Source organism: Chiloscyllium plagiosum, unplaced genomic scaffold (genome assembly GCF_037043375.1).
Source record: "Chiloscyllium plagiosum isolate Xiang-an unplaced genomic scaffold, Cpla_swu_hap1 HiC_scaffold_2, whole genome shotgun sequence".
Taxonomy (NCBI): Eukaryota; Metazoa; Chordata; class Chondrichthyes; order Orectolobiformes; family Hemiscylliidae; genus Chiloscyllium; species Chiloscyllium plagiosum.
In genome coordinates this window covers 26,738,916-26,763,848 of record NW_028270140.1, presented here as the reverse complement: position 1 = coordinate 26,763,848, position 24,933 = coordinate 26,738,916, and the positions used below count along the sequence as shown (strand labels likewise).

The window sequence follows — 24,933 nt, the reverse complement described above, 5'->3', positions numbered from 1 at the left end:
AAAATCACACTACACTAGGTTATAGTCCACCAGGCTTATTTGGAAGCACTAGCATTTGGAGTGCCACTCCTTCTTCAGGTGGTTGTGGAGTAGGACCATAGACATGGAATTTATTGCAAACGATTACAGTGTCATGCAAGTAAAATGATATATTTAACAAACCTCGATTGTTATTTTATATAGCCAAACATTTCTGCCCATAGTGCTTCGTTTTTTTGTACTGTCGCAAAAGACAATTGATTAATTTGAATTACTTTTGCTACCTGGGCAAGTTTGGAAGTCAGTTGCACATTGTGAGATCCCATAATGATGTACATCACCATTTAATCTGTTTTGGTTGTTGGTGAAATGTTTGGCTAAGAAACCAGGAAAATGGCTTGGGCAGCTTCAACTTCTGGCATATGATCTTTAATGTTAATTTTGATCATGCAAGCATATTACATTCAATGGTAGTCTGCGTTGTGTGTTCACATGCTAGGTCGGGGTAAATGGGCATTGCACTTATAACCTTCTTAGATGGAAGATTATTACTAACTAATGAAACTGAGAAGATACTGGTTTGAAAAGCAGCCTGGAAATATTTAGAAGCAACTCAGTGAATGCAGTTTCTTCAATTCTCCTCCTCAGCAGGTGCCAATTTGAGATTCGCTTGCTTCCCATTTAATTTCCTTTTGATTAAGACTTTATAGGTGAAGGGAGGAGAGCTGTTTAAAATTCACTAGTCCAATTTGTTGGTCCAGTATTGCATTGCAACAGTTTTATCTCTTTGTAATTTGTTAATTTCTAAAGAATAGATTCAGCCATGTCAATGTTGTCAGTTTATGATGGAATCTTTCCATGCATGTATTAATGCAGTCTTACCTTTGGATATGTTATGTTTTCACAGCGTGTCAGTGAAAAGGTTGGTGGTGCGGAAGGGACCAAACTAGATGATGACTTCAAAGAAATGGAAAAAGTAAGTGATGCATCTATTCTTCTGAATGAATTTACCTTTTCATATTCCTGGCTATGTCTTTCAATTATATCATAAAATGATGAATTGGACAGTGTCCTATGTGAAATCTCTGTATACTATTGTTGGTCATGTGCTGATGTTTTATTCGAAAGGTAGATTCAGGATATCACCCATAATTAACAAGCAAAAGATCACAGAAACAAAACATACAAAACTCTTTGGATTAGATTTAAAACAAATACAATATCCACCATTAATTACAGAGGATTTTCATTGCAGTTAAGAAGGTGAACTTCTTTGGAGTTTCTCCCTTTTCTCTGTCATGACTTTATCAGAAACCTGGTTAATTGGCGTCAGCGCTTTTTCCATCAAAATTATAACAGAAACCTGGAGAGATTACATTACATTACATTAGATTACATTACATTACAGTGTGGAAACAGGCCCTTCGGCCCAACAAGTCCACACCGACCCGCCGAAGCGCAACCCACCCATACCCCTACATTTACCCCTTATGACCTAACACTACGGGCAATTTAGCTTGGCCAATTCACCTGACCTGCACATCTTTGGACTGTGGGAGGAAACCGGAGCACCCGGAGGAAACCCACGCAGACACGGGGAGAATGTGCAAACTCCACACAGTCAGTCGCCTGAGTCGGGAATTGAACCCGGGTCTCTGGCGCTGTGAGGCAGCAGTGCTAACCACTGTGCCACTGTACCACAGGTGGTAAAGCAACTCACACCTGATATTTTCTATTTTCTAACAACAAGATATTTATAGGAAGCAGTGATATGTTGTGATGTAAATCAGGTCAAATCATGAAATTAAAATCAAATTTGCCATCACATTTTCAAGGCTGTATCTTTAAACAGAAATGCACAGACCAAGTGTACTAATCGTGATATACTGAAGACAGTCACTGAACCATAGCTGAAACTAATTTTATTATTATGTTTTTGAAATATTAAAATGAGTGCTTTGCTGAATCAGGTTTAAAATATGACTTAATCCAAACTGCTGTGAATTTCATTATTTTGCATTACCGATTTCTTCTGCAGTTTTATAAAATGTGTACAAGAGGGATGGCCAATAAATCAAAGAGAAAATAAAGGGAAATGTTAGCTTTGGGTTGTAAAATATGAAGGAGGGAGAAAGGATTGGCAGAGGTCAGGTATTACATTGTTTTCTAACTTTAAGAGAGAATCAGTTGGAATGGAATGGAGGACTGTGTAACAATGTATGGAGCCAATGTAAGGACAAGGAAGAAGTCTAATTACAGTCAAGTTACTTAATGTAATTTACAAGCAAACTGTATTTTTTTCTGAAGTGATTTCACTATAACTACTAATGGAATCAGGCGGTCTTGGACCATAGTCAGAATGTTCTGCTGATTCTGGCGTGTCACTGATACAACTTGTAAATATTATGCTAGTTTTTCTCAGTCGCAGTTCAGTAGAACTGTTCAATTAATTTTGTAATGTTGCATCAACATTAAATTGAAATGCTAAGTCCGACAGAGGCCACCTTGATTTCGATGATTTGATGGAATGTTGTTACTGATTGTATTTCATTTGGTTATTCAATGAGTGAGTTTGAGGATGCAAGGGAAGTTGTAACACAGAAGAGATTAGAAGAGCTTCTTTCTGATTCTGCTTATCTCCCCATTCCTGACTGCAGCTGTGTTTTGCATTCTACATTGGCCTGAGGGTTTTTGCTGGTATTTTGATGTTGTTCTATCACCAGCAATCTGTCTGCTACAGTCCAGACATCACTGAATCAATCCACATGAGGTACAACATCACATTCACTGTGGATTTCACCATTAAGGTGCATGGCTTGCTTCACTTCTGAACTTCTAACCCAGTGCTTAGTGCAGATTGGCAAACAGGAAATGAAGTGAAAACATGAATGGTAAATGCTGATAGCATTCAACTAAAGATTTAGAGAGAAAAGGGCATTTTGTAGAGCATGGAAAAAAAATCAAAATATGATTTAATTGTTGCTCTGGAAGAAAATTGGAGGTGATTCCTACTGAGTAAGTGTGATCTGGAAGAATGGAGTTTCAAGTAATGGAATAGATGGCTGTGGAGTCATTAACATACAGTTAAAGAGCAGGTCAAACACTGGGAATCTCTGAATTAAAGGGAGGTGATCAATCAGAGGGGATATTTTAGATTGCATTAAGGATTGTTGTGCCTCAGGTTTTTAAAGATATAAATCACTTTAAAATACTGAACATTCTGAATGTAATTACTCATTAATATTAATGTTTCTCCACTTCTTCACACATTTACTGTTCATGTATTTGTTCTGTGGCTGAAAAAGTGATGTTTTTCCTTTCTAATTACACTCCTGTTTATTGTTAACAAAGTGAAGGTCTGTGATGGGAAAATTTAAGTAAAACTATTTCTTTTTTTCAATTTGAAATAATGTAAAGCTTAGTAAATCATTGATTGAACCAATCACTCAAACTATTTCTAAATATTATCATCAAACTTGTGTTGGTTGTTATGTGTTGTGCAGACTTGCAATGGGCTAGATCATACTTAGAGACATATTCCTCACATCCCTGACAGAAATAGTCTAGCTCCCACTGACTCAAAAGCTGACTGCCGGCCGCAAGCAACCTTAATTGATTCCAAATGGAGTGTAACTTGTTCTATTCAAAATTGTATTGTTAATGTGTTGATTCCAATTGTTAATATGTTAATTGTATATCATCACAGTAAGTGGTGCAACTTCACATGACTTGGTCTATGCAGTCTCATAAAAGATGTAAAACAGAGCAGCGAGATGTGTTCCAATAAAGCTCCAATTTCATATACCTCTAGCGATTTATTAAGCATTTTGTATTAGTTCTGTAACTAATACAGTGTTATACAGTGTGGTACTCCTGCCTCCATCTGGGAGGAAGCCCCATCCAGGAAACATGCTGGCCAATCTGATCGGATGAAGAAGAATAATGGATCCTGGTCTTAGATGTAAGACTGGTATCTTGGACAAACCTGCCCAGCAGATTCAGGAGAAGTAACTGAGGAGGGTTTGGCACCAAGGTAACAGAAGCTGGAGGCACAAGAGTTAATGGAGGATCTCTTAATTTGGATCGACAACAGAAGCTCAGGCACCATTCTTTGTGCATAGAGTTTGTTAGCTGTTCAGTTTTCCAGCTCCTTCCAATTCCTATTCCTGCGTATTCCCCCCTTCTATCACACCAGCAAATATGTTATCAATGAACCTCAATCACTGCTTAACTAATGTTACATTAAGTGTTATCTTGGGACAGAGCCTCTGATCGGTACAGCAGGGCACTTGGAGAGGGCATACTGCCCTTTCCTGATAGCATTAAAGTGAATGCTGCTAGGGTAACTGCTTTGCCTATCTCTGCTTTTACTGCATATTGAATAGTGGCAATGGCAGAATGACCCCTTAGATGGCCATTAATTGCCCCTGGCACCTTCCCCAAATAGTGTAATATGGGAGACAGGTCAGGTTTGGATGGAAAGGTGGATGGAAGACCAAATGCCTCATTTTATCAGCTCCTGTTTTCAATTACGCTAACTTAACACTAAAATCCAACCCAATATGTAGATTCAGGCAGCAATATGAAGGAATAAAACACAGTCGAACATAATATAGTGCTAACCATTAGAGTTATACATCACTGAGCAATAAACCTGTCAAAAATTTCTATTATTCTGTAAATCAGCTGAAATTTCTGCCAGTATTATGGGTTTGTTAAAAATATTCTGACATATAAATTGACTTGGCTCTCTGCACAAAAAAATTTAAAACGTAATTTATTACAACATTTCTGAAAGACATCCAAAATCTTGAAGATGGGCAGAAACCCCGGATTGGTGTAGTCTACAATACAGTGAAAACACTCAAATTAACTCTGACATTGTCCATATATTATTATATGAGGTGTGAATTAATATATTTTCTATGTTTGAGTAATGTATTTGTGGGCAGAATACATTAGCTTCTGGCCTGGTTTCTGGACAACTGTTATTATGCTTTTTTATTCATAAATGAAATATAATTAATTGGTGTTCTGGCTGTTAAGATCATTAAAATACTAAAACTGGAGCTATGCATGGATGAATGAAAGAATGCATGCCACTGATATTTGGGTTTCACCACATTTTGAGGTCTAACATTTCAGGTGTATGTATGCTTGAATCTAAATCTTGAGATTCAATCTCTACAGTTAACTCTAAACCCTGTAGATCAGCAAAGAACACATGACAGGAGATTCTTCTCCGCAACAAACTGGAGAAATTAACTAATTTACCAACAACAATAAATAAAACATATTCAAACCAAACTATCAACAGCTGTTCTATCTACCTTGAAATCAGCTAATGTAAGGCAAGTCAAGCTTCAACTTGCTTCCTTACTGGTCTGTGTGACATAGTTGCACACAGAAGAATCTTGTTGCGCTGCTGGGGCAGCCAGATAGCAGAACAGATTATATCTCAGTCTCCACGTAATGTAAATTCTTGTGTCATGACCACACCAGGGTTGTCTGTAGAAATGGTCCATTAACTACAAATTTGTATAGTCCATTTTTTTAGTTTACCAAATATTCCAATTTTAAAAATAACCAGCAGCAAAGCATTCATCTTAACACCAAGATAAATGCAAGTTTATTGCACAACATTGCATGAAAGTTACTTAATAAAATGTGATATAATTATTCACTAAAATACAGATATAAAGCTTACAGGCATGGTCAAAATATACTTGTCGGATCAGTCCATTATCATTGCAGGCCTGTTACTTGCTTGAAGATTCTTTTTCCAAATGAGACGGTTGAATACATGAATTCCACAGTTCTGAAGGCTTCTGTCGTTGAATGGTTGGAGGTTGCTTGTGTTGGTGGGCATGGTAGCTACAGTAAAGTTTGGGTTAGAAAGGTTCTTGTTCCTCACTGGTAATGTTGCTGCATTCAGAATTTCCTGTTGAGTTCTGACAAAATGCCTGTAAAACAAGTTAAAGAATTAGGCCACTCAGCCCTCCAAGCCAGCTCTGCCATTCAACAGGATCATAGCTGATCTGTTTGTGTTCTGATTTCACATTCCCATCTACCTTCAATAACCGTTGGGTCCCTTACGTAACCCCTGCCTTACAAAAATATTTAATGACCCCGCTTCCACCACCTTCTGGGAGTGAGAGTTCCAAAGTCGCAGAAACCTTTCAAGAAGAAATTTTCTCTCATCTCTGTCCTAAAAAGGCAGGCCATAATTTTAAGACAGTGTCCCCTAGATCTGGACATGCCCATAAGAAGAAATATCTGTTTCTCATCCCCCTTGTCAAGACCAGTCAGAATCTTATTAACTTCAATCAAATTGTTCCTCACTCTTCTAATCTCTGCTGAAAATAAGCCCAGTTTTTCCAGTCTTTCCTCATAAGGCAACCTGCTCATTCCAGATATCAATCTAGTAAACCTCTGTTGGACTGCTTCTAATGCATTTGCGTCATTTAACAAAGGAGCCCAGAATTGCCCGCAGTATTTGACATGATCTCACCAATGCCCTGTATAAATGAAGCATTACTGCCTTATTTTTTATGCTTAATTCTTATAATAAAGTATAGTATTATAGTTGCCTTTTTAATCACTTACAGAACCTACATACTAACCTATTATAATGTGTGCAGTACAGTACCTGGATCCCTCTATACTACAGAATTCTCTAGACATTCTTGATTTAGACTGTTTAGTTTTTATTTTTCCCACTGGAGCGAACAACTTCACATTTTCTCAAATTATACAACATTTGCTAGATTTTGCCCACTCACTTAACTTACGTATGTATAACAGTCTACAACTTGGTCATCTTCAAAAGATACTTTCATACCCATCCTTGTGTCACATGCAAATTTAGTCACTGTACCCTATGTTCCCTACCTGTTACAAATTGAAGCATTTGATGGCCCACCATAGACACCTTTCAGAGCCTGTTTCTCACATCTTGCCAACTTGCATGCTCACTGTTTTCTGACAGTCATCCAATCTTCCATCCATGCTATTATACAAAATTAAAAAATGAAAGATGTGTGGATTCTAGAAATCATAAACAAAACAAAAATTACTGGAAAGCTCAACAGGTCTGGCAGCATCTATGGAGAGAAGTCAGAGTTAACATTTTGGGACCGGTGATCCTTCCTCAAAACTGGCAGCATCTGTGGGTGCTGCCAGATCTGCTGAGCATTACCAGCAATTTCTGTTTTGTTCCCTGTGCACCATGTGTTTCTACTTTGTGCGGTAACCTTTTATGTGGCACCTTGTCAAATGCTGTCTGGATATCCAAGGAAAGAACATCAACTAGCTCCCCTATATTTACAGCGCATGTTCCTCCTGTAATGCCTCTTTCATAATCACTACCAAAGCAAAATGGCAGCTCTATTAATTTTGGTGCATCATTGTTCCACAAAACAAAATCCTTTATGGTCCAATTTCCTGTGGTGTCCTTCCAATCTCCTGTTTTCTCAGAAGGTTTGGATTCTTGCATCTTCACAAGAGCCCATTATTTTCTTCAAAGGTTAATCAAATTCTAAGTGTTCCCGTTATAATTAATTGTAAGGTAACACATCGATCTGTTTGCTTTGTGTAACTGTAGGTGTTGCCGGTCTCAATTTCCATTCCTGCTTCAACTCTGCAGAGGTGGGGGTCCTCGTGGACCACAGAGAAGGGGGTGGGGGGGGGGGAGAGAGAGAGAGAGAGAGTGTGAGTGTGTGTGTGTGTCTGTGTCTGTGAGTTGGCCTTTATAGTCCCCTGTACATTGTAGGCCTGTGCAGCCGTCCCATAGGCCTCAGATATCACCACTACGTATGGGCAGTGGAGGTGGAAAGACAAGTAGAGGGAACACGATCTGGGGCCATATCCACAGGAGTAGCCCAGCTCTCCAAAGGGATACCATGGCAACCCAGAACAAATGCACTGAGATCAGACCTCGTCTTACCTGATTTAATCTTCACACTGTGTGTTTCAAATGGCAGGTATTCCGAAATGCATCTCTTCGTCCACAGCATGGCTTCAGTTCCCACATTGGCTGAGGTTAACGTGAAAGGCCGTCCTTCTCAACCTTTCCCCTTGCCTGAGGTTAGGTGACTGTCAGGTTAAACCACCATCAGTTGTATCTCCCTCTACAGACTACAAAATGCACCCAGTTCCAACCCTGTGAAAAGGCAAAATGCTGGGCTTAGGAAGTGGGCATTGAATTCTAATGCCTTTTGCCATTCTTACCACAACAGAGAGGATCTTCATTGCGGGAAAAATCTGTTCTTCTGTATCCTTTTTAAAAAAATCAGATTAACCATTTTTACAAAATGTATGACAGTGTAATTATGCAATTGTGACAGTTTACATTATATTTTAACCTCTTTTTCAGATATGAAAAAAACATTAGAAACCACTCACTTGCAATGACAGCCTTTACAGTCTGATCCAGAATTATCACAGTTGGAAGTTTGAGATAGCTTCTGATGAAAAGACTCAAAAACAATCTTATTTATTTTGATAGTTGACTCTTATATTTTGCAACAAAATGACTTGTGTTTTCAAAGTATTATTATTTTTCACAGAATGCTCCAACTAATCTAATGCTTGCAATTGAGAAGCTGTGTTGAGAAGGAGTGTTTGTTAAGAATAAGGCAACATCTGGCTCGATTTCATAACATATTCTCCCACAGTTCAAAGCTGTGCAGGTTAGGTGGCTTAGCTATGGTAAATGCAGGATTATGGGGATAGAGTTGGGGGGATGCTCTTCAGAGGGTCGATGCAGACTTGATGGGCTGAATGGCCTTTATCTGCACTGTAGTGATTCTGTGATTCAATGATTTCCAAATACATGATTTCTTTTTGGGAGTATGGCCTTATAGTTTTGCAAGGTGTATAATTCACTTGTATAATATTGAAAAGCCAAAGATTCATTTTACTGCATTTGAGATTTGATGGGTATGGTTTCATTGCACTCCAAGTCACGTAAGCTCATTAGATCTGATGGAATTATTTTATCTGATGTTCCTGTGAATATGACATTCTCCAAACAATCCAAAATCAGCCAGTTTTTGTAATTAATTGCTACCCTTTGACCTCTGCTGGGAACAGCATTTGTGGAGACATGGAGGAAGACAGAAAGGACTCAGTTAAAATCCACTGCCAAAGAATGTGATTAGAGTCTTTGCTTACTCCTAAACCATGGGAAGCAATAGAAGGACTAGAGAATATTCAACAGACCCAAAACTGAATCTGTCGCTTTGAGAAAGGAGGCAAGGAAGATGAAAGAAAAACAAAATGCCACTAGGCATGCAAAGATAGGTGCAGGAAATCAAAACTTGCTCTTTAAATGCAATAATTATGTTTCAACTATTGCTGATTTACATCATTATCTCCCTGTAAAATTTCAAATAGATATAATTTTGTTTCAAAATGTGTTGCTGGAAAAGCGCAGCAGGTCAGGCAGCATCAAAGGAACAGGAGAATCGACGTTTTGGGCATAAGCCCTTCTTCAGGAATGAGGAGGGTGTGCCAAGCAGGCTAAGATAAAAGTAGGGAGAAGGGACTTGGGGGAGGGGCGTTGGGAGTACGATAGGTGGAAGGAGGTTAGGTGAGGGTGATAGGCCGGAGAGGGGGTGGGGGCGGAGAGGTCGGGAAGAAGATTGCAGGTCAAGAAGGCGGTGCTGAGTCTGAGGGTTGGGACTGAGAAAAGGTGGGGGGAGGGGAAATGAGAAAGCTGGAGAAATCTGCATTCATCCCTTGTGGTTGGAGGGTTCCTAGGCATAAGATGAGGCATTCTTCCTCCAGTCGTCGTGTTGTCATGGTCTGGCAATGGAGGAGGCCAAGGACCAGCATGTCCTTGGCGGAGTGGAAGGGGAGTTAAAGTGTTTAGCCACGGGTTGGGTTGGTTGGTGCGGATGTCCCAGAGGTGTTCTCTGAAATGTTCCGCGAGTAGGCGGCCTGTCTCCCAATGTATAGGAGTCCACATTGGGTGCAGCGGATGCAGTAAATGATGTGTGTGGAGGTGCAAGTGAATTTCTGACGGATATGGAAGGATCCCTTGGGGCCTTGGAGGGAAGTGAGGGCCTCCTTCTTCAAAGACTGCAATTTCCCCTCAGACGTGGTTGACAATGCTCTCCACCGCATCTCCTCCACTTCCCGCTCCTCCGCCCTTGAACCCCGCCCCTCCAATCGTCACCAGGACAGAACCCCACTGGTCCTCACCTACCACCCCACCAACCTCCAGATACATCGTATCATCCTTCGTCATTTCCACCACCTCCAAACAGACCCCACCACCAAGGATATATTTCCCTCCCCACCCGTATCAGCATTCCGGAAAGACCACTCTCTCCGCGACTCCCTCGTCAGATCCACACCCCCCACCAACCCAACCTCCACTCCCGGCACCTTCCCCTGCAACCGCAAGAAATGCAAAACTTGCGCCCACACCTCCCCCCTCACTTCCCTCCAAGGTCCCAAGGGATCCTTCCATATCCATCAGAAATTCACCTGCACCTCCACACACATCATTTACTGCATCTGCTGCACCCGATGTGGCCTCCTATACATTGGGGAGACAGGCCTCCTACTTGCGGAACATTTCAGAGAACACCTCTGGGACACCCGCACCAACCAACCCAACCGCCCCGTGGCTGAACACTTTAACTCCTCCTCCAACTCCGCCAAGGACATGCAGGTCCTTGGCCTCCTCCATCGCCAGACCATGGCAACACGACGCCTGGAGGAAGAGTGCCTCATCTTCTGCCTAGGAACCCTCCAACCACAAGGGATGAATGCAGATTTCTCCAGCTTCCTCATTTCCCCTCCCCCCACCTTTTCTCAGTCCCAACCCTCAGACTCAGCACCGCCTTCTTGACCTGCAATCCTCTTCCTGACCTCTCCGCCCCCACCCCCTTTCTGGTCTATCACCCTCACCTTAACCTCCTTCCACCTATCGTATTCCCAACGCCCCTCCCCCAAGTCCCTTCTCCCTATCTTTTATCTTAGCCTGCTTGGCACACCCTCCTCATTCCGGAAGAAGGGCTTATGCCCAAAATGTCGATTCTCCTGTTCCTTTGATGCTGCCTGACCTGCTGCGCTCTTCCAGCAACACATTTTTAAGCTCTGATCTCCAGCATCTGCAGTCCTCATTTTCTCATAATTTTGTTTCAGCCAACCAGTGTAACTTGACTGATCGAATAGCTTCATGTTGTACTACCTAAATTTGTTGAGATAACAGAAAACATTGTGCCTATTCATCTCACCATACAGGTGTATTTTTCTCTTGTTGCTGTATTGTAGATTCTACACATACTGAGAATGCAGGGCGTTATTACATAGCTTCAGAGTTTATTTTCCTTTGATTTCTTCCTGTTTTCAGAAAGTGGATGTTACTAGTCGAGCAGTGATGGACATAATGACCAAAACAACAGAATATCTACAGCCCAATCCAGGTAAACTATCACTAAATGTCTTCGCTGTGTGGACATTATAGGGCAATCCTACTCTATTAATTTGGCTTCACTATGAGAAAATAAATTCACAAATATTCAAGCTGTTTTTGGGATGACTTTTCTTTTCCTGTACCCTGCTTCATAAAATGCTTCCAAATATATTACAGAACAATTTAAAATGACAGTGACAGCAAAAATTCTCTTAATCTTAGTGCTTTTTTACTGTGACTTGCTAATTCAAATAGCAAGACTGAACCGTTCACTCGGATGTGATTCTGCACATTGCATACTTTGATCTGCTTAGTGCAGATTGTATAGAGCACACAATGGAACAAATAACCAAGGCACAACCCATTGAATGATGCTGATCCCTGGCATAATAAAGCATTTAACATGTAAACCTCTCCAACCAACTTGTGCATCCCACAGATACTGCCTGATCTGTAATCCTGACATAAAATTATTTTTAGTTGTGTTTTATATCTACTTCTATCTTATTGTGTAGACTGAGAGATACAGCAGAATGCAGTGTTTATGATGAATGTGCTAAATTAGATAAAGCCTCGGCTAAAATCAAGACCAGTGTATTTCTATCTGAGAGCTAAATATGAAGATGGAGATTGAAACATAAACAAGCGAGTCAGTGTGGTTGCATTATCCAATCAATTATAACCAATTAGTGTTGGAGACCTGGTGTATTATATATGTATACCTGATAGAAATGACAAAGAAAGACAGGGAGTGAGATATTTCAGTAAGGAATAATTTAGGGAAAGGAAAATGAACATCGATACATACTGAGCAAGCAGATTTGAGTGTTGATGGGTCTTAGCTGAAGCTCCTTAGCAAGAGAGACACGGAAAGTTGTGCTGCAAGTTTCAGAAGAGGTTTTGTTCTTTTGAAGTCATGGGTAGGGAGCGGGGAAAGAATGAATATACTTGGGGAGAATTCCCATCCAGGGCTCATTGATCAACTGCACTAACTTTGGCAAAACAACAAGACCCCATGGAACTGGCACAGTGCCTATCTACACCCTTCCTTGGGAGTTTCTCTGGCCCTGCTGCCAACGTTAAGCCTTTGTAAAAATGGATCTCACTACATATGTGCTCGTAACTCCTGTGATCAATATTGGTGATAAGTCACTCCTTGAAGATACATCTCCTCCTTCTAACAGGCCAGTTGTATTAAATAGATCTCAGAAAGACATTATACATTAAAGAAAACAAGATGATATCATGACATGACAAGTGTACAAAAATGCTAAGTTTTTATACATTCAGTCAGCATTCAGGCTGTTACTGAGCAGCTCATTTGTTGAGAAGCAGGCAACTAGTCAATCAGTAGTCAGTCAGATAACTACATAATATGATAGTAACCTAAGCAAATATCTCTGGAGAGAGAAAAACACAGAGTTGGCACTTCAAGTCAAATATGCCTTGTCAGAACTTTTGGAAACAGTTCTCCAGCAGGATTGACAGCACCTGTGGAGAGGGAAACAGATTAACATTTTAATTCAAGTAACAATTCCAAATGAGATTTATATTTGAATTGAAATGAATCCGTTTCATTCTCCACAGATGTATCTGACCTGTTAGGTTTTTCCCAAGCATTCTGTTTTTAATTGCTTATGTTTAGTGAACTTATCCTATTGCTCCCATAAGATGGTACTCCAGTTTTTAAAAGCAGTCGAACACTATGTTTCTCCTTGTTGAAGTGTAAATTATTGAGCCAATTTATTTTACAAAAGTTGGTCAAGCAGCAATGTAATAGCTGTACAATATACTTCAATATTTTGTTAGACATTCTGCCACCTACCCCCTCAAGTAGACAAGAAAGTTTTTAAAAATGTGGCTTAAAGAGGCTTGAGACTTTGTAAATAATTTTTAAATAATGCTGCATTTAAATTGTAGCCTAGGACTTTATAACAGAATGTACACATCAAAACATGTACTCCCACCAGACGAAACGAGACCCAAACTTATGACACCTACTTTTTTCTGGGTGGCCATCAATTGGAAACTCAACACCAGCAACTCTTGAAAACCATGTGCAATGTTTTAAAGGAGGAGGCTGCCCTGAAACTATACCTCTTGATGTGATGTGACAACAGAGGAGATGATCTTCTCTGTTTTCTATTTCCATGATGTACTTCAACGTCTGGGTCTGAAGAAATGCTGTTATTTCACTTTGTATGCCTGTAACAAAATATCAGAGTTTAAGAAAGTGAAATGATTGGTGTACCTCTGTTTTTTTTGTATATCTAGCCTCCAGAGCAAAACTGACAATGATCAACACAATGTCAAAGATTCGAGGGCAGGAGAAAGGACCAGGTTATCCTCAGGCTGAGGGGCTTCTGGGGGAGAGTATGATCAAGTTTGGAAAGGAACTTGGTGATGAATCCAATTTTGGTGAGTTATAGCTAATCAATGGATCAGGCTAGAATGCATATACACAGACTCAGATACACACGCACACACACACTAATGCACATGCAGTGATAGTGTCACTGTCTCTGGGCTAGAAGAGGAAAGCACCTCAGGATATGGTGACCACAAAGTTGTAGAATAAAACATTCAACATGCTGATTAGAATCATTCAAGTTTGGCTGGAGCTAGAGAAAGCACACTAGGTGTACACTTTGAAATTCCTCAGTGCTATATTACTGTTTGAGGCTGTTCATTATAATAGTCTTCATATAACCAACAAAGAAGTCTTTGAAAATGTACTTAAATTTTACGTATTGTGTGAAGTACTGACAATGTATCATACAACAGAGAACTTGAAAGTTTTTGCCTGCATCCAAAGTCTTTCCAATTTTCTTTCAGTCCTTTGGAATGAACAGCAGGCTGAGAAAAAATGGTAATAGCTGAGTGATCAAAGCTTGAAAACTGCTTCTGAATGAAGTGTGTGGAATTTAACCCCAAGTGTTGGCAGTTAATCACAGCTCATTATTTATATGTCATTTGCAGTTAGAAAGAAAAACTCTCTGGAAAGCTTTAACTTATTTGCAAGGGCTAGGTTGTAACTATGACAAACTCATGGTTTGAACTATAAATACAAGAATGGAATGAGAGTGGAAAAAAATCAGAAATCTAAAATGCTCAGTTAGAGAAAAAAAATCATTTATATGTTGGGGTAATTTTAGAGGAGAGTTTCAGTTGATCAGTTTTGATGTTTAAAATTTCCTTTGTACAGATGTGACCGTCTATGTGGTGTGAACATTCATTGTTCTGAACAGAGAATCAATTGCACACCACAGGGTTGAGTTGACAGAAGGTGATTAATTTATCCAGCCAGGGATGGCTGTTTTAGGTAGATATCACAGTTACAATTGGAGAGATGTGTCAATGAGACCTAGGAAGAGAAGTGATTTTCATTCAGCTGCCAAAAGTTCAATGCAAAACTTTCCACTAACCCTCCTAATATTATGCCTTTAAAGAAGGGAGGTTGTTATTATGTGAGGTTGGTGATCTGCTGACTGGTCCCATACTGTGGAGTGCAGCATGTTCTCCAATGAGAATGCTATCTCAGCCCAGTGGCAGTGGTGCAAAATCACTGTGATCAAATAGTTTTCAAGGTTACAGGTTGCTGTAAATGCTGTCTTGAGAAAGTGATATGACTAAGCATGTCAACAATTTTGTTGCGTGAGCCTCCAAGGCAACTCTAGAGGCGTTAAGATCAATGACCAGATCCAAACATTGCTAATAATGTAGTAAGTGCTCATTGATTGGTGCAGAGTGAACTTTCTACCATAGAGATACACATCCCATAATCACCAGCATAAGTGCTTCATATTCTCCAGTATATTATTATATTTAGTTTCTGACAATGGATGTGACACATTAGCATTTCCTTCACTGTACTGTAAGAACAGTTTCAATTGCATTTCCTGACACCTGTGTGACATTTTTTCATAGGACAAGGTTGTCACTAGCAAGGCCAGCATTTGTCGCCCACCCCTAACTGCCCTTGAATTGGGTGGCTTCCTTTGTTATTTCAGAGACCAACTGCCACATTTCCTTCCCTAAAGAACATTAGTGAATTAGATGGGCTTTTAACAACAATTCATGACAGATTCAAGGTAACGATGACTGGGATTAGGTTCAATACCACATTTATTATTTCCATTTAAATCTCTTGTTGGGATTGTTTTCATTCCCTTGGACCTTTAGCCTGAGCCTCTGAATTGCTAGGTGAGTGGCATTCCACTGTCACACCATCTCCCCGTCTACATGTGGATTGAAATGAGTGGAGTCTGGTTGAGATGCTATCTTTGCTTTTAACTCATTGATGGCTCTTTGCTGTGCAATGATCTATTCCTATTATATATATCTTTATGTAATAGCTTCATCTGAAGAGGGACTGCAATCTTTCATGCTTAGGTACAAATTTGTGACGTGATTTGGTTATACTGAGGAATGATGACTGACCTTAGGGGTCATAGTTTGAAAAGAAGCGGATTGATCATTTAAAACAGAGGTGAGGATTTTCTTTTCTCTCTCCAAGAGGGTTGCCATCTTTGGAATTCCCTTTCTCAAAACACAGTGAGTGATTGCAGAATATTTAAATATTTTAAATCCAGAGGTAGGTCGGTTTTTGATTACCAAGGAAATGAAAGATTTTTGGGGATAAGCAGGAATGTAAAGTTGAGGCTAAAAATCAGGTCAGCCATGATGTTATTGTATGGCAGAGGAGGCTTGAAGGGCCAAGTGATCTTGTTTGTGTGTTTGTATGTTACACAGGGTCAGAAGCACATGAATGGCTTTGCTGTTGGCATGTATGGATTTTCCTCCAGCTGCTGTCACTCTTACAAAGTCAATCTTAGATGCCACAAATGTGCATTTGTCTTTGTTGAGTGTCAAATTGTGTTTTCACGTTGAGTGAGCACGATTGCTAATGGTCGGCTGTGTTCTGCTTTGAACCTTCATGGGCAATGGTGTCATCGAGCAGGTTGAACACTGAACATCTGACAAGATTGAAGAAACAATCTTCAGAGATGCACTATATGCTCAACTTAGTACACAACACACTCTGCAGTACTCAAAGACACCGTACTGAGTAACAATAGCTTATGATATCAGCTGTGTTTGACTAGTTCTATCTGTGGGTAGCCCATTCACAAATTGGGCTTCACGATGATTGTGGGATCATTAAATTATGCCAATAGTTCTTGGATCACTGGAAGTGGGTACTTGTCTGGAATGATGGTTTTTGTTGACTGCCTTAAGGTTGATACATAATTTTCACGAATTTTAAATTGTGCAATGATTAGGTTTGATATCTATGGAAATACTGTAGTCCCCCCGTACCCACGGGGGATACATTCCCTGACCTACAGCGGAAACCCAAAACTGCGGATAGGAACGACCCCATTCATTTAAATGGGAAATTTACCTTCCCGGCAGTCTCATGGTCCCCAGTTCCGGAAGGTTCCCTGTTGTATGTTCAGCCCGCCGGAAACCGCTGGAAACTGAAATGATTCTGCAGATATGGGAGCCGCCCTGTACTGAGTTTGCACAGTGATACCATCTGTTCCTAACTGGTTCAGCTTCAGCCACAGAATGCAAACGGCAACCAATTTAAACTTTGTGAAAGTGGTAAAATCAACACACTTATGTAAAAAGCATGACAATTTCATTTACTCTCCTGTAATAGGGAATGATACAGTTCTGTATAGTTAGTGGGCGGCACGGTGGCACAGTGGTTAGCACTGTTGCCTCACAGCGCCAGAGACCCAGGTTCAATCCCCGCCTCAGGCGACTGACTGTGTGGAGTTTGCACGTTCTCCCCGTGTCTGCGTGGGTTTCCTCCGGACGCTCCGGTTTCCTCCCACAGTCCAAAGATGTGCAGGTCAGGTGAATTGGCCATAATAAATTGCCCGTAGTGTTAGGTATAGAGGTAAATGTATGGGTGGGTTGCGCTTCGGCGGGTCGGTGTGGACTTGTTGGGCCGAAGGGCCTGTTTCCATACTGTAATGTAATCTAATTATCATGTTAATATGCACTCTGTTGGGGACTTCATGTTTGAAGCTATGTTGATCAAGTGGACTTTACCCCTCATCAGACTACAAAGAAATTGAACTTGTCCAGATTGACAAAATCATTGTCTGAGACCAGAATATTCAAGTCGTCTTCAGATTGAAGAGGACCTTTTGCAACAATTGGCAGTTATTATGCAGCTTGTGCACTAGCATTGATGAGGGTCAACAGTGTAGTCCTTGTGGTCTATGCTGAGGAATCCTCAAAATGACCTGTAAGGAAGAGGATGAGGGATAGAGGGATTTATTTTTCTTCTTGTTTTTTAAAGTAGTGAAAACGGTAATTCCCAGGATGTTGATTGTGGAAGATTCAATGTTGCCAGGTATTGCTCTAACCAGCAGACAGTTTATCCCACTGATTCCCACTGATGTCAGCTTTGCTAGGGTTCCCTTATGCCACATTCACCACTGGAATTCAACTCTTTTGTCTATATTTGAAGAAAAGCTATAATGAGGTCAGGAACTAAGTGGGCCTGGCAGAACCCAAACTTGGCATCAGTGAACAGGTAAAAGTGAGTAATGCAGATGTTGGAAACCAGTGTCTAGATTAGAGTGGTGCTGGAAAAGCACAGCAGATCAGGCAGCATCCGAGGAGCAGAAAAATTGACACTTTGGGCAAAAGCCCTAGATCAGGTGCTTTTCCAGCACCACTCTAATCTAGATATCAGTGAACAGGCTATTATTATGCAAGTGCTGCTTGATAACACTATTGATAACACCTGCCATCACTTTACTGATGATCGAGAGTAGACTGACAGGGCTCCAATTGGCCGAGTTGGACTGTTCCTGCGTTTTGTGTATAGGATATATTTGGGCAATTTTTCACATTGTCAGGTAAGTGCCAGTGTGGTTGTTGTGGAGTGAATTGCATTGGCTGAAGACAGGACCACTGGAAGAGGCCAAGGTAGATGACCCACTTGACACCTCTGCCTGAAGATTGTTGCAAATACTTCAACATTATCTTTCGCACAGGAGCTGGGCTCTTCCATCATTGAGCATGAGAATATTTGTGGACTTTTCTCCTCCAGTGAGTTGCTTAATTGTCCACCACTTTCCTGAGTGGATACGGTAGGACTGCAGGGCTTGGTTCTGACCTGTTAGTCATGGGATTATTTCACTCTGTCTATCTGTAGTCCCATTTTGTAGCTTTACCGGGTTGACACCTCTTTATTGAGTATGCCTGGAGCTGCTTTTGGCATGCCGTCCTGCACTCATTATTGAAGCAGGGTTGATTACCTGACTGATGGTAATGATTGAGCGGGGCAATGTGGGTGGTAATGAAGTTACAGATTAGGTTGGAGTATGATTCTGCAGCTGATTGTCCACAGCGCCTCATGGACGCCCAGTCTTGAATTGCTAGATCTGTTCGAAGTCATGTCCCGTAAGGGCGGCACGGTTGTTCAGTGGTTAGTACTTTTGCCTCAGAGCGCCACGGACTTGGATTCAATTCCAGCCTTGGATGACTGTGCAATCTCCACACAGACATTCTCCCCATGTCCGCATTGATTTCTTACGGGTGCTCCAATTTCCTCCCTCAGTCCAAAGATGTGCAGGTTAGGCGGATGGCAATTTAGCATGGCCAATAGTGTCCAGGTGGACTGGCCATGGGAAATGCAGGGTTACAGGGATAGGCTAGGGTAGGGACGTGGGCCTCGGTGGAATGCTGTTTGGAGGGTTGATGTGGACTTGATGGGCTGAATGGCCTGCTTCCACACTGTCAAGATTCTATGGTATAGTATGGTGATACTGCAACACAACACAGTGAAGGGGTATTCTCAATGTGGGGGTGGGACTTGTTTTAGGACTGTGTGGTGGTTACCCTTACGGGAATCACATGTTGAAGAGTTATGATTAACTTGTAAGTATTTCTGTAGCCTTGGTAACTTCTTCTGAAGCATCTTGAGGGAGTAACTTTCCCAATGAATGAGCTTTTATTTATGTTTGGAGAGTTTACGATTGAGCAAAATAAATAATTGTGCATTGAGGTTTCTGTTAGAAAGTTAGAGATTTTTTTATTCCCATAGCTTGGGAGGAAAAAAATATTGGTTTTTGGTTCGGGAGAGATTTGCAAAAGCCTTGAGATGAAGATGATTGTATAAACTAGTACTCCTGAGAAAAGAAGAAGGTAGTAAAAATAGATTACCTAGAGTAAGAAATTTAGTAATAATCCCAGACCAAAAGTATTTGGGGATAAAAGAAAGTCTTCAAAAGGTTATGAAGTGCTGAAAATACTTAAAATTGGGTGAATGAAATCTCCAGGAAAAGGCTATCAGATTTTCTAGACTGTTGAAGTCACAGTCAAGTTAAACATGCTCTGGAGACCGACAAAGGAGTTCTGTGCTGTGTAAGTACTGCATAGTGTGTTTTTGAAATCTGTAAAGGAGTGCTTTTGGAATTAATGAGATAATATTTTACAGTGTATTTCAAATCTTTAAGCCTGCATTAAGAGCAAGTAGTTTGTATTTATTCTATTTATCTTCCAGTGTTTGTAAAATAAACTTGTGTTTTGTTGATAAAACCAAATCTGCAACATTGAGTGCTTCTGTTTCAATGAAAAACCATCTCAATAAAACCAAAATAAAACAAACTATGCTCCATCAAACCAAATTTCAGTTTGGATCTGACTTGTCCAGTAATAACATCAACTGGCATCTGAACACAGTAAACGTTGTTTGTCACTTGGCTTTTCACAATATTTAGTATCCTGCTGGATCTATTACAAGCCAGGGAAAAGGAAGGAAGTAGAGACGGGAAGCAACCAAATCCTGTTAGAAATTACTAACAGTTAATTCATAACTTTGTGTTCAACCATGAAATTACCAAGCATTTGAATAACATTTTGCTGTGGATAAATCATCTCTACATATTTACATGAGTAGAACAGAAACATTATAATTAACAGTTGCAACACTAAATGCAATGTGCTTTACATGCATATAAACACTGATTATGCTAATATTTTGAGCTGGAATGTTTAGTTGTTCTGTTAGTAATCTTCATCCTGTGTGATAAGAATTCTGTGCTCTAATAACTTATATGATGAGAAATGTTTTGATTAATCATTACGATAGCTAAATAACACTATAGGATAATTGTTTTGATAACTTCCAATTTCCTCAATTTATTTATGCTGCGTTAAAGTCATATTGAATGTAATTTTTTTTTCTCTATGCTGTACAATTTCCAAGACTTCAAATTCTTCTGATAAGTTCTTTGACCAGTCTGCATTCCTGCAGATCTCCCTGGGCTATGTGCTGTTTTCTGGCCGAGAAGCAGTTAACAGATGACTTCTGCCTGACCCCAGTAAAGTGCTCGTTGCTCATAGTGAATAAGAGCAGAGCAGAGTGACTGGCTCATGGGGTCCCTCTCCTCTCTCTGGGGAAGCACTTAGTCACTGCTCATTCCAAACTAAGCAGCACACTGAGATTGGAAAATCACTGTACAGAATTATAAGCTCAATTCTTTGTCTTAAAGTTCTGTAGTTTACACAAGCCAGTTAATAATCGATTGGTTTGTTACTTAAATGCTCATATTGCGCAGAAAGGATGGCCTATTGTACCTTCTATTTTGACCCGATTCTCATTGCTAATCTCTATCTTGTCTTCCTGACTGCCATGTTAGCTGATATTATTCATAGTTTCTGCCTCACCTTCACATTTCTCATCATCCACATTTGTCAAAAAAATCCTCATCAGCCATCATCACTGCAGCTAGTCTGCCTTTTATCTCAAGTCCTTAAATATGTCGTTCCTCAGATCTGAGCACAGCATTCTGAAATTCCACCAATCAGGTGCCTGTGCCTGCCACTGAAATTACCTACACGTGACTCCAGTTCCACAGCAATATGTTCAACTCTTAAGTGCTCTCTGAAATGGTCTCATATTTATTCAGTTCAAGGGCAGAATGGACAATAAATACTGAGCTTGTCAGTGTCCCATGAAGAATATGAGAAAAGTTCACAAAGTTGGAAGGTATTGGCAGATTCTAGTAGTTGATGATACAATGTCACATGGCATGAGTCAATTCCAACTTATTATGCGTGTTTGCTTTGCAAATGATCAGAATTACCTGCATTTGAATTGGTAAACTTTTGATCAATTTGCTGTTGTCTATAAATTTTCATCTATTACCTAGTAATTTGTCTCTGTTTAGAAGCATACATTTCATTAACGTATAATTTATGACATGATTAATTCTGGGATGATTTAACTACGAAGACTAGAAATGTATCTGGTATTTGCATTGTGGAATATTACATTAGAAAGGTAAAAAAAATGTCTGGGAACTCTGTAGAAAGAAAAATGCAAAACTTCAAAGCTTACTTTTGTAAAATATATCCCTGAACTCTCTTCAAGGTCAGGCACTGATGGATGCTGGTGAAGCCATGAAGCAGCTTGCTGAGGTGAAAGACGCCCTTGATATGGAAGTAAAACAAAACTTCATTGATCCTCTACAGAACCTACATGATAAAGATCTGAAAGAAATACAGGTATACTTGTGGGGCATTTTCATGTGCCATTAGAAGGGCTTTACACTAACTCGGTAGGTGTTTGGGAACCAAGCAAGAATATTGAGCAGAATACCAGGGCTTGTAAAATACTTAGGAGCACAGCAGGCAGTAGCACAGAGAATAATATGTTGGACAAAGTTAGAGTAAGGGAAAAGGAAAAGAAGTCCAAAACAAAGTTAATGTGCATGTATGTAAATGTATAGAGTACAGAAAATAAGATTGGGAGTTACATGGATTGCAATGTAGAATTAAGAGACCTGTAGCAATATAGAGACCTGGCTCAAGGAAGGATGGGAAAAGGTAGGACAAACAGATTCAGAAATCCCTGAATGGCAAAGGAGTAGAAAATAACATTGGAAATGACAGGTGTAAGGCAGAAATACAACAGAGGATCAATTACTGAAGATTTACAGAGTTGAAAACGCAAGCAGGAGAAACAACGAGAAACTTTGCAGATAACATAAGGGAACTCGCAAAGTTCTCTATAAGCATGTAAATTGTAAGAGAGAAATTAAAAGGGACTTGGGCCAATTAGAGACCACAAAGGGGGGTTTAATATGGAGGTAAGGGACACTGCTGAGCTATTAAATGAACACTTAACATCTGTCTTCATAAAAGAGGAGAATGCTGCCAAATCCCTGGTAGCAGAGGAAAGAACTCTTTAACTAGAAGGATTCAAAATTATAAAGGAAGAAATCTTGGATAGATTGTTGGACCTTAATGTTGACAAGACACTGGGACTAGTTGAAATGTATCTAATGATTTTGAAGGAATTGAGGGTAGAAATTGCAGGAACACTGGCAATAATCTTCCTTGTTCAAGGGAATTTCCAAACGAATGGGACAATTTCAAACATTACAGCCTTGTTCAAGAAAGGTAAGGATAAACCCAACAATTACAGACCTGTTAGTTTAACTTCATTGGTGGGAAAACTTCTAGAAACAATTATACAGGTTATAATTACTAAAAATGGGTTTATTAGGAAGAGACATCACAGATTTCTAAAGGGAAAATTGTGTTTGACTAACTTGCAAGAGTTTTTTGATGAGATAGCAGAAAGAGTCAATTAGGCCAGTACTTTTGATGTGGTATACATGGATTTCCAGAAGGCATTTGCTATAGTCCCACATAACAGACTTGTAAGAAAAATTAAAGAGCATGGTATAAAAGGAACAGTAGCATATGGAAACAAAATCCTATGGGTGATAGGAATCAGAGGGTAATGGTCAATGGATATCTTTCAAGTTGGAGGAAGGTTTGTAGTGGAGTTTCCCAGTGGTCGGTACTGGGACCCTTGCTTTTCGGATTGATATTAATGATCTGAATCTTGGTTTGTAGAGAACAATGTCAAAATTTGCACATGACACCAAACTGGGAACAATTGTAAGCTGTGAGGAAGACAATAAGAAACCCAAAAAGAGCATTGATAAGTCACTGGAGTGGGCGATAGTGGCACATGATTTTCAATGCAGAGAAGTGTGAGGTGAAGCATTTTGATTGGGAAACATTGAAAGACAATATAAATAATTCTACAGTGTGTACAGGAGCAGAGGACCTGGGTGTATACATACACAGATCATTGCAAGTGGCAGGAAAGTTGGAAAGAGCAGTTAATAAAGAATACTGTAATTTTGACTTTATTAATAGAGGCATAGAGTACAAGAGCAGGAAGGTAATGTTGGACTTGTCGGACACACTTGTTAAAGTTCAGTGGGAATATTGTGTACAGTTTAGGCTGCTATTTTATTGGAAAGATGTGAATGCATTGGAGAGAGTGCAGAAGCAATTTACAAGAATTCATCCAGAAATGAGAAACATTCAAATATGAAGATGGATTGAACAAATTGGGACTGTTCTTCCTGGAAAGAAGATGGCTGAATGGAAATTTGTTACAGATCTTCAAACTCATAAGTGGGCTGGATAGAATAGTTAGGGAGAAGCTGTCCTCACTTGTAAAATAAAAAAAAAACTGAGCAGGTACATATTTAAAGTGATATACAAAAGAAGCAAGGGTGATGTGAAAAAGAAAGCTTCACACAGTGAATAGGACTGCCTGAAAATGTGTGGAGGTGGGTTTAGTTGAGGCATTCAAGAAAGCATTGGATGATTATTTGGATATAAATGGTGGGCACAGATATGGGGAAAAGCCAGAGGATTGGCTTTAAGTAATAGAACCAGTGCAGGCTTAATGGGCTGAGTAGCCTCTTTCTGCACCATGAAAATTCTCTCATTCTGGCAATATCATCGGTGTACTTGAAAGCTGTGTTTTTGCATCATTCTGGGATGTCCTTCAACAAAGGATGTTTCTAAAATGGCTAAATATTGCATATCTCCCCCCACCCTGATTGTCTGCTCACAGCATCTGTTCATTCACTATTTCTCTACTCCCCATCTCTCTTCTCTCTGCATCTACCCTCTCTGCCCTTTCCCATCCTGATTCCCTGCTTCATTTCATTTCCTCCATCCACTCACTAGTCCCCAGTGAGAGGAAGAAGTGAAATGAATAGTGCCTTAAAGATGTATTGGATGGATTTAAGGGGATCATTCAGAGTGTGCTCAGTGGCAGGCAGATTTGTATTCTCACTGAGTAGTATGTGCAGCAATTCTCTCTAGTCAGTTAACTGGCTCCATTTATTAGGTCATTGGGAGCAAACAGGATAATACAGTTGAGGCCACAATCAGGTCAGCCAGGATCTGATTGAATGGAAGAGCAGGTGCAAGGTACCAAACTGCCTACTTTCTGCTCCTTTTCCTTATGTAAATGTACTGAGCAGAGGGAATTGGTTGAATTGGAAAAATCACTGTCTGGCTATAAGAAAACAAAGAACTGCGGATGTTGGAGACCTGAAACAAAAACTGACAGTGCTGGAGAAACTCAGCAAGTCTGGCAGCGTCTGTGGGAGAAGAGAGAGACGGCCTTAACATTCTCAGTCCAGTGGCCCTTTCTCACCCACTGGCTAGCAGGATTT

General features: G+C 40.1%; 1 protein-coding gene across 2 annotated transcripts in view; it reads left to right on the top strand.

Moving 5' to 3' along the window:
* The window catches only part of sh3gl2b (SH3 domain containing GRB2 like 2b, endophilin A1), a 167,137-nt gene that overhangs the window by 131,136 nt on the left and 11,068 nt on the right, over positions 1–24,933 (top strand). The window contains exons 2-5 of one of the 2 annotated variants that reach the window (XM_087995375.1): positions 887–955; positions 11,345–11,417; positions 13,682–13,825; positions 21,810–21,943. In XM_087995375.1, coding sequence (XP_087851501.1) covers positions 887–955; positions 11,345–11,417; positions 13,682–13,825; positions 21,810–21,943 — 420 coding nt within the window. Of the gene's footprint in view, positions 1–886; positions 956–2,851; positions 2,871–11,344; positions 11,418–13,681; positions 13,826–21,809; positions 21,944–24,933 lie in introns of those variants that run through there. The other variant, XM_087995379.1, reaches the window with a different exon arrangement.